The 10,341-nt window shown below is 43.4% G+C and overlaps 1 protein-coding gene across 1 annotated transcript; it reads right to left on the bottom strand.

The window, feature by feature from the left end:
- Positions 1-3,347: 3,347 nt before the first annotated feature.
- rnasek (ribonuclease K) lies at positions 3,348-8,059 on the bottom strand. Its single transcript, XM_062983731.1, has 3 exons — positions 7,866-8,059; positions 5,814-5,890; positions 3,348-4,112 (listed from the first exon to the last, which is right to left on the bottom strand). The coding sequence occupies exons 1-3, from the start codon at positions 7,941-7,943 to the stop codon at positions 3,971-3,973; spliced, it is 297 nt and encodes a 98-aa protein (XP_062839801.1). The 5' UTR covers positions 7,944-8,059; the 3' UTR covers positions 3,348-3,970.
- Between the last annotated feature and the right edge of the window lie 2,282 nt (positions 8,060-10,341).

The following is a 10,341-nucleotide window of genomic DNA, read 5'->3' as shown; positions in this document are numbered from 1 at the left end:
CAAGGTCATGTGGCCATTGGCATGACTGCATGGAGCACCGGAGCAGTACCTATTGATCTACTCACATTGGCATGTTTTCGAACTGCTAGGTTGGCAGGAGCTGGAGCTAACACACTGCCACCAAGGCGCCAAACAATTTTAACCAACATATATTTATCAGGATTTCAATGGGAAGTGTGGGCCTGCTTCTGGCCAATGAGATAGTCAAGTTAATTAGGATTATGGTTGTTGTGTTCCTTCAAGTCATTTCAGAATTAGGGTGAGCCTAAGTCTAAAATTTATTTATTTACTTACTTACTACATTTATTTACTACATCTATATCCCGCCCTTCATACCCTGAAGGGGACTCAGAGCAGCTTACAAATTAGATGTATATACAATCTTCTATATATATAAATGGATGATGGCATCACGGCAACCCACAAAACAACAAAACTACAGCCCCCCCCAACCTCGAATTTTGACAACACAACCCATCATCCACGCCACTAGGTTGATACAACAAAAAGAAGAGAAAAATGAAGTCCTAATTAGAGGGAGAGCAATAATTGTAACTACCACCAATTCGTCAATACTTTATTTCCCATACCACCATACTTTGCCACAGCAACGCGTGGCCGGGCACAGCTAGTATAATATATTATTAGCATTGCACAATATTAGCATTATATATTACTATATTGAACTATACCATTATACTGTAATATTATTAGTAATATTGTATATAATATATAATTAATATTTTATGGTACTAGCTGTGCCCGGCCACGCGTTGCTGTGGCGAAGTCTGGTGTTCTGGGAAATAAAGTATTGAGGAATTGGTGGTAGTTAAGGTAAAGGGTAAAGGTTTTCCCCAGACATTAAGTCCAGTCGTGTCTTACTCTGGAGGTTGGTGCTCATCTCCCTTTCTAAGCCGAAGAGCCGGCGTTGTCCATAGACTCCTCCAAGGTCATGTGGGATGACTACATGGAGTGGCGTTACCTTCCCGCCAGAGCAGTACCTATTGATGCACTCACATTTGCATGTTTTCGAACTTCTGGGTTGGCAGAAGCTGGAGCTAACAGTGGGGGCTCTCTCCGCTCTCCCAATTCAAACCTGCGGCCTTTCGGTCCAGAAGTTCAGCAACCCAGCGCTTTAACACGCTGCACCATCAGGGGATATTATTTCCTAAAGGTTGTGAATATACAATATTTCTTTTGTTTGTTGGAGGCAAGTATGAATGCTGCAATGATTAGGATGTAATGGCCTTGCAGCTTTAAAGCCTGGCTGTTTCCTCCCTGAGTGAATTTTTTGTTGGGAGGTGTTAGCTGGCCCTGATTGTTTCCTGTCTGGAATACCCTTGTTTCAGAGTGATGTTGTTTGCGATATTTTATGTGCTTCTACTGTCTGTGGCCCTGAGAAAACAGGATTTGCCAGACTTCGATGATGGGAATACTTTGTTGGGAGGTGTTAGCTGGCCCTGATTGTTTCCTGTCTGGAATTCCCTTGTTTTCAGAGTGGTGTTGTTTGCGATATTTTATGTGCTTCTACTGTCTGTGGCCCTGAGAAAACAGAGGATTTTCCAGACTTCGATGATGGGAATACTTTGTTGGGAGGTGTTAGCTGGCCCTGATTGTTTCCTGTCTGGAATTCCCTTGTTTTCAGAGTGGTGTTGTTTGCGATATTTTATGTGCTTCTACTGTCTGTGGCCCTGAGAAAACAGGATTTGCCAGACTTGCCAGATGATGGGAATACTTTGTTGGGAGGTGTTAGCTGGCCCTGATTGTTTCCTGTGTGGAATTCCCCTGTTTATTTACTGTCCTGGTTTTAGAGATTATATTGTTCTGCATTATTCTATCCCAGTAATTATTTCATATTAAAGAAGAATCTCACTTATCCAACATTCGCTTATACAATGTTCTGGATTATCCAACACAGTCTGCCTTTTCATAATCAATGTTTTTGTAGTCAGTGTTTTAAATTCATTGTGATATTTTAATGGTAAATTTGTAAATACAGTACAGTAGAGTCTCACTTATCCAACATAAACGGGCCGGCAGAGCGTTGGATAAGCGAATATGTTGGATAATGAGGAATTAAGGATAACCCTATTAAACATCAAATTAAGTTATGATTTTACAAATTAAGCACCAAAACATCATGTTAGACAACAAATTTGTCAGAAAAAGTAGTTCAGTACACAGTAATGCTATATAGTAATTACTGTATTTATGAATTTAGCACCAAAATATCACGATATATTGAAAGCATTGACTACAAAAATGCGTTGGATAATCCAGAACGTTGGATAAGCGAGTGTTGGATAAGTGAGACTCTACTGTAATTACTACATAAGATTACTGTGCGTGGAACTACGTTTTCTGTCAAATTTGTTGTATAATATGATGTTTTGGTGCTTAATTTGTATAACGATTACCTAATTTGATGTTTAATTGGCTTTTCCTGAATCCCTTCTTATTATCCAACATATTCACTTATCCTGCCGGCCTGTTTACGTTGGATAAGTGAGACTCTATTGTATATTTCTAATCTTATATTATCTGCTCAGAACTGGATTATATGAGGCCCCTTCTTCACAGCTGTATAAAATGCACACTGAAGTGGATTATATGGCAGTGTGGAGTCAAGATAATCCAGTGCAAAGCAGATAATATAAGATTATAAATGGGTTATATAGCTGTGTTGAAGGGCCTTGAGTCTACACTGCCATATAATCCAGTGCAAATTAGATAATCTGTGGAAGAAGTCTAAGTGAGGCCTAAATCTGCCTGTCCCCTAACTGAAACCTGGCTGTCCCTTGGTTGCTAGGCAACCAAGTGGGCAGAGATTAGCCCTCTAAACTGGCAGCCATTGGATAAAAACAATTATTGCTCTCCCTCTAATTAGGACTTTATTTTTCTTTTCTTTTTGTTGTATCAACCTTGAGGCGTGGATGATGGGTTGTGTTGTCAAATTTTGAGGTTGGGAGGCCTGTACTTTTGTTGTTTTGTGAATTGCCGTGATGCCATCACTCTTTTATATATATAGATTATTATAAGTATTATATTGTGTTAGATTATAATATTAATGTTTATGTATATACAATATATTATATTAGTAAAACTGATATAAAATATATTATAAAACTGAGGAGGGGGGCAGGTAAATGACCTTGGAGGGCCGCATTCGGGCCTTAGTTTGGGGACCCCTACGTTAGAACCCCTAGAATGGCCCAGACCCCAGACAGCCAAACTCCTGGGAAGACGTGAGTCAAGGCCTTGAGGAGGGTGAGCTGTCCGCAAACGGAGAAGTCCTTCCTCTTCTGCTCTCCGGAAAGAGGAAGGGAAAGCACACGCCAGGCCCCGAATGAAGGTCAAGCGCCGTTTATTAATATTATTGCACACGGAGGGAGCAGAGGAGGGCCAAGCCCCCTCTTACTGGGCAACTGACCAACCCGGCCCCCTCCCCAAATATGCCGCACAAGGCCCGTCCTTCCCCACCAGCCAGAACTGCACAGTTTACACAGGAAACGTTGACAGTAAACATGGAGAGGGAACCAAAACACACGCCAGGCCAGGCCGGCGGAAGGGAGAGTCCGCACTCGGAGGGCGGAGGAGGGAGCGCGTGTCCACCTTCCTTGTATTTACAAAACATCTCAGTCCGGGTTCCGTGGGTTCAGACCAGCAGAAGGGAACACGCCGCTCCCGGGGCCCTTTGGCTGCGATGCCCTTCGACCGGCAAAACTGACCGGAGGAATTTGAGGGGGGGGGGGCATGGAATGTTTCAAAGGGGTCACAGATCCACACCCAGTCTCCACCCAAACATTCATTCAGTACAAACAGAAATAAATTATGTGTCCCCTGCCAGAACGTAGTTTGAGAGTCTGGGGGTGTTGTGGTCATGGAGAAACACTAAGAAGACCCCCCCCCCAATAAACGAATACATGGCCTGGGGGGGAGGGCAAGGGGGGGAGGGGGAGGCGACGCAGAGCTAGCGGACCATGTACTCCTTGCGCTTGTTGAGCCGGACCTGGCAGAAGGAGAAGCCCCCCAGGATGACGTAGAGGCCGGCCGCGATGAAGCAGTTGTAGCTGACCTGCTCGTAGAGCGCGTAGATCTTGTTCGGACCGTCTCTGTGGGAAAAGGACGGGAGGGGGGAGAAAGGAGGGTCAGCCCCCCATGCCAAGCAACAGACCCTCATAACACAGTATCGTATTATATGATATTGCACTTCTTCTCTTATACTGTACTTTTATTATTTATACTTATTATATTTATTTATACTGCTATTATACAATAGGTTGTAAGGTAAAGATTCTCCCCTAGACATTAAGTCTAGTTGCGTCTGATTCTGTGGTTTGGGGCTCATCTCCATTTCTAAGCCAAAGAGCCAGCGTTGTCCATAGACACCTCCAAGGGCATGTTGCCACTGGCATGACTGCATGAAGCACCGTTACCTTCCCGCTGAAGTGGTACCTATTGATCTACTCGCATTTGCATGTTTTCGAACTGCTAGGTTGGGAGAAGCTGAGGCTAATAGTGGGAGCTCACTCTGCTCCCCGGATTTGAACTGCCAGCCTTTTGGTCAGCGAGTTCAGCAGCTCAGCGGTTTAATCCGCTGCGCCACCAGGGGCTCCACAGTATACGTATATTATATCAATAATAACAACAATAACTTTATTTGTACCCCACCACCACCTGCCAAAAGAGATTTGGGGCCGCTTACAAAACAGCGCATAGTAGTAACATAAAAACACAGGTAAGTAACAGCAACATATTAAACAATAACAGTATCAAGATAAATCAACACGTATTTAAAAAATAAAAGCCCAAACTCAATTTATTTAAATAAAATGATCAATAAAACTCTGCAATAGCTGCTATTAAATCCCCTAGCCAAATTACAAGTACAGTAGAGTCTAACTTATACAGCATTCACTTATCCAACGTTCTGGATTATCCAATGCAGTCTGCCTTGTAGTAGTCAATGTTTTTGTAGTGAATGTTTTCAATACATTGTGATATTTTGGTGCTAAATTTGTAAATACAGTAATTGCTCCATAGCATTACTGCATATTGAACTACTTTTTTCTGTCAAATTTGTTGTATAACGATGTTTGGGTGCTTAATTTGTAAAATCATAACCTAATTTGATGTTTAATAGGCTTTTCCTTAATCCCTCATTATTATCCAACATATTCGCTTATCCAACATTCTGCTGGCCCGTTTATGTTGGATAAGTGAGACTACTGTAACACTAAAGTGGCAGAGTAAATATCAAATTGTTGGCCCTCTAGTTTATCTGATATCATTTTTAAAGGCCTGCTTGAAGAGCCATGTTTTCAGCTCCTTGCAGAAACATTGCAGTGTAGTTGTAATATTTAATATTATACTTATCATATTATACTTGTATTATTTATACTTATAGTTATATTATAAATAATATATTTATAAGTATACAACACATTGTGTATATGTTATTATTAATATAATATAACACTATGTAACACTATTTTTGTTCCTGGGTTTTAAATGTCATTTCCTAACTGATTCTATCATAAAAAACATGGGAAAAGTTTATTAAACTACACAAACTTTTGTCTCCTGCTAGACATAGTTTTGTGGCGCAAAATAAACGATTTTTTCTGGAGTAGAACAACAACTGTCAAAGTAAATGCCACACAATTAAACAAGAAATAACAGTGCCAAACTAGGAACAGAACATTTTTCTATTTTTGCTACATTGTGTAATAGTCCAGGCCTTTCCAGCGGCCTCCACCAAGACTTGCTGACCGCTGTCCCCCCCCAAATCCCTGGCTTTGCCCACCACTCACTTGAAGTCCTCCTCCGTGGCCGGAACATCCTCAATGAGGACGGCTGAGTGGACGTTGAAGAAGATCCCCAGCAGGACCTGGAAGGAAGGAAGGGCCGGTCAAGGCGTTAGAGCAGGCCTGGGCCAACTTGGGCCCTCCAGGTGTTTTGGACTTCAACTCCCACAATTCCTAACAGCCGGTAGGCTGTTAGGAATTGTGGGAGTTGAAGTCCAAAACACCTGGACGGCCCAGGTTGGCCCGTGCCTGTGTTAAAGGTTTGGGGTCCCTTCCACCTCTAAGGTTATCTGTCGCTCCCAATCAAATCTATGGCTGGATGGCCATCTGCCAGGAGGGCTTGGACTGTGTCTTCCATTACGGTAGAAGGGGTTTGGACTGGATGACCTTTGGCGGTTCCTTCCATTGCTAGGATCCTATGATATCTATCTATCATACCAATCTATCTATCTCTCCCAATCATATCTACGGCAGCATGGCCATCTGTCTTTCTGCCCGGTAGAAGGAGGTTGGACTGGATGGCCTTTGGGTCTCCCTTCCAGTTCTAGGATATCACTAGGTCTCATTATAATAACTGTAGTAATAATAATAATAAAATAATTTCACACACACACAAGTATTTATCTGTTTCTCCCAGTCATATCGATAGCTGGATGACCATCTGCCGTGAGGGCTTGGATGGTATCTTCCTTTATGGCAGAAAGAAGTTGGATTGGATGACCTTTGGGTGTCCCTTCCAGGTCTAGGATTCTATGATATCTCTAGTTCTCATTATAATAACTGTAATAATAATAATAATAATAATAATAATAATAATAATTTCACACACACGCAGCTATTTATCTATTTTTCCCAGTCATATCAATAGCTGGATGACCATCTGCCGTGAGGGCTTGGATGGTATCTTCCTTTATGGCAGAAAGAAGTTGGACTGGATGACCTTTGAGTCTCCCTTAATAATAATAATAATAATAATAATAATAATAATTTTATTTTTATACCCTGCCCCATCTCCCCGAAGGGACTCGGAGCGCCCAGTCCACAATAAAAAGAAAACAATAAAAACAAATAATAACAATAAAAACAAGTCATAAAATCACATTGAAGAACAAAAGGTAAATATTTTGGATAAAATCTAGAAAAAACCTGGGCCAAAGTGCTAGTTTGTCAAAATCATCAGGAGGGGAGAATTATCTAAATTGTCAACGCCATCAAGGTGCTGGAAGAGGCGTCAATACGGGACTATTATTGGAGATGGAAGACCCTTCCAGGTCTAGGATTCTATGATATCGCTAGCTCTCATTACAACAACTTTAACTATAATAGTAATAATAATAACAACTTCACACACACATATACACAACTACAGTAGAGTCTCACTTATCCAGCACTCGCTTATCCAACATTCTGGATTATCCAACGCATTTTTGTAGTCAATGTTTTCAATATATCGTGATATTTTGGTGCTGAATTCATAAATACAGTAATTACTACATAGCATTACTGCAAATTGAACTACTTTTTCTGCCAAATTTGTTGTCTAACATGATGTTTTGGTGCTTCATTTGTAAAATCATAACCTAATGTGATGTTTAATAGGCTTTTCCTTAATGCCTCCTTACTATCCAACATATTCGCTTATCCAACATTCTGCCAGCCCGTTTAAGTTGGATAAGTGAGACTCTACTGTATTTATCTATTTCTCCCAGTCATATCGATGGCTGGATGACCATCTGCCGGGAGGGCTTGGATTGTGTTTTCCTTGATGACAGAGGGGGTTGGACTGGATGGCCTTTGGGGTCCCAATTATATCTATCACATCTATGGCTGGACGGCCATCTGTCGGGAGGGCTTGGATTGTGTTTTTCTGCTTGGTAAAAGAGGTTGGGCTGGATGGCCTTTGGGGCTTCCTCCCACCTCTACAAGCCTATCTATCCCATCTATGTATCTCTCCCACTGATATCTATGACATCTCTGGCTGGACGGCCATCTGCCGGGAGGGCTTGAATGGGGCCTGCAGGGGTCACGACCTGGGAAGGGGGGGAGGGGGCGACGCACCAGCATGATGACCCCCCAGACGCTGAGCACGATCCCGCAGGCGGCCATCTTCGGCCCGCAGCACAGCAGGGAGACCATGGCGGCGGCGGAGACGGAGAGGAAGGCCCGGAGATGCTTCTTCCTGGCCGGAGCGACGCCGCCGAATGAGCCCTTCCGCCCGGAAGTGAGGAAGTTAGGCCCAATTCAGAGTCACGTGAGCCGTCAAGGGAAAGGAGGCGGGGCTTCTTGGGAGGGAAGCGACGCGATAGGGCAAGGGGCGCGGCTTAGAGCTAAGCGGAGGCGCTCATTGGCCAGGAACCGCTTTGGAGCGAACCATTCCAACAGCGGAGAAGAAAACCCCAGAAATAAAGCAGAGGGGGCGTGGCCTAGAGCCCAGTGGAGGCGCTGATTGGCCAGGAACGGCTTTGGAGCGAACCATTCCAACAGCGGAGAAGAAAACCCCAGAAATAAAGCAGAGGGGGCGTGGCTAGAGCCCAGCGGAGGCGCTGATTGGCCAGGAACCGCTTTGGAGCGAACCATTCCAACAGCGGAGAAGAAAACCCCAGAAATAAAGCAGAGGGGGCGTGGCCTAGAGCCCAGCGGAGGCGCTGATTGGCCAGGAACCGCTTTGGAGCGGACCATTCCAACAGGGGAAAATTGAAATCAAGAAATACAGTCGAAATAAAGCCTGGAAATGCGCGCAAGTAGGGAAAGAGCCCCCCCTCCCCATTAGGAAATAAATAATTTGGATAAACAATTGAATCGAAGGGGAAAAACATTAAATGATAAGAAGCCGCAAGATAAAGAGTTGGTACAGTCCAAAGAGGGCCATGGCACGCTCTTCGGCAGCCTCTGCCGCAGGGAAACCTGGGAGTTGTAGTCCGGGGAGGGGGCTTAGGACGAAGAGGGCTCTGTCCCCTCCCTGCTGCTTTGAATTGCAATCTGTAACTTATAATTATCACAGGTAATTATATATTATAATATATACCTCTAATATATACAGTAGAGTCTCACTTATCCAACATAAACGGGCCGGCTGAACGTTGGATAAGCGAATATGTTGGATAATAAGGAGAGATTAAGAAAAAGCCTATTAAACATCAAATGAGGTTATGATTTTACAAATTAAGCACCAAAACATCATGTTATACAATAAATTTGACAGAAAAAGTAGTTCAATATGCAATAATGCTATGTAGTTATTACTGTATTTACAAATTTAGCACCAAAATATCACAATGTATTTAAAACATTGACTACAAAAATGCGTTGGATAACCCAGAATATTGGATAAACGAGTGTTGGATAAGTGAGACTCTACTGTATTATGATCACTTGGGTCCCCGGCGGTGACCGGGTTATTTGAGAAAGGCCTTGTTTGTGTCTGGGTGTTTATTTATTTATTCATTTTATATTTATTTATATTTTAATTCATATGTCAGTCAATACCAGTTTGGTCCTAGTTTACGCTATGTCTTAGAACAACTCAGTCTTTCCCGTTGCTTTTTTATGAATGTTTGTAGTCTGTCTGTGCGATTTTCTTACAGCAGCTGAGGATATGATCATTATCATTATTATTATTATTATTATTATCCCCTTGCTGCTGCTGCTGCTCAGTCGTTTAGTCGTCTCCGACTCTTGGTGACCTCGTGGACCAGTCCAGGTCAGAGCTCCCTGTCGGCGGTCACCGCCCCCGGTTCCTTCAAGGTCAAGCCAGTCCCTTCAAGGATACCGTCCATCCATCTTGCCCTTGGATGGGCCGGGCTGTGGCGCAGCTGGCTAGTAACCAGCTGCTATAAGTCACTACTGACCGAGAGGTCATGAGTTCGAAGCCCGGGTCGGGTTAAGCCTCCGACCATTAATAGCCCCAGCTTGCTGTTGACCTATGCAGCCCCGAAAGACAGTTGCACCTGTCACTTAGGGAAATTTAGGGACGCTTTATGCGGGGAGGCTAATTTACAACACCATAAAACTGCCAGCAAAACACGAGGAAAGGAATGAGGAAGTACAGCCACTTCTGGACAGTGAAGCAACAGCTCCCCCTGTGGCCGGAATCGTGAAGCTGGAAAAATGTTTAAAATGCCTCTGAGTGTAATGTATGTTGTTTGTCTGTTGGGCGAGAATATAAATACTGTAAATAAATAAATAAATAAATTGGTCGGCCTCTCTTCCTTTTTCCTTCCATTTTCCCAGCATCGTGATCTTTTCCAAGCTTTCCTGTCTCCTCGGGATGTGGCCAAAATACTTCATCTTTGCCTCTCGTCTCCTTCCCTCCAGTGAGCAGCCACTGGGCATTATTTTCTGGAGGATGGACTGGTTGGGTCTTCTCGCCAAGGTCCAAGGCACGCTCAGGATTTTCCTTCAAAAGCCTCTCTCTTCCTTCGCTCAGCCTTCCTTTTGGTCCAGCTCTCGCATCCATAGATCACTATGGGGAAGACCATTGCTTTCACTATGCAGAACTTCACTCCCAGTGTGATCACACTCTTCTCACAAAACA

Source organism: Anolis carolinensis, chromosome 6 (assembly GCF_035594765.1).
Source record: "Anolis carolinensis isolate JA03-04 chromosome 6, rAnoCar3.1.pri, whole genome shotgun sequence".
Classification (NCBI taxonomy): domain Eukaryota; kingdom Metazoa; phylum Chordata; class Lepidosauria; order Squamata; family Dactyloidae; genus Anolis; species Anolis carolinensis.
This window is presented reverse-complemented; position numbering and strand designations above follow the sequence as displayed.

Excerpts from the sequence above, each read along its gene's own strand:
- rnasek (XM_062983731.1), bottom strand. The coding sequence starts at position 7,943 with ATGGTCTCCCTGCTGTGCTGCGGGCCGAAGATGGCCGCCTGCGGGATC. Across the intron at positions 5,891-7,865 it reads TCTGGGGGGTCATCATGCTG|GTCCTGCTGGGGATCTTCTT; the intron begins GTGCGTCGCCCC and ends CCTTCCTTCCAG. Across the intron at positions 4,113-5,813 it reads GCCACGGAGGAGGACTTCAA|AGACGGTCCGAACAAGATCT; the intron begins GTGAGTGGTGGG and ends CTTTTCCCACAG.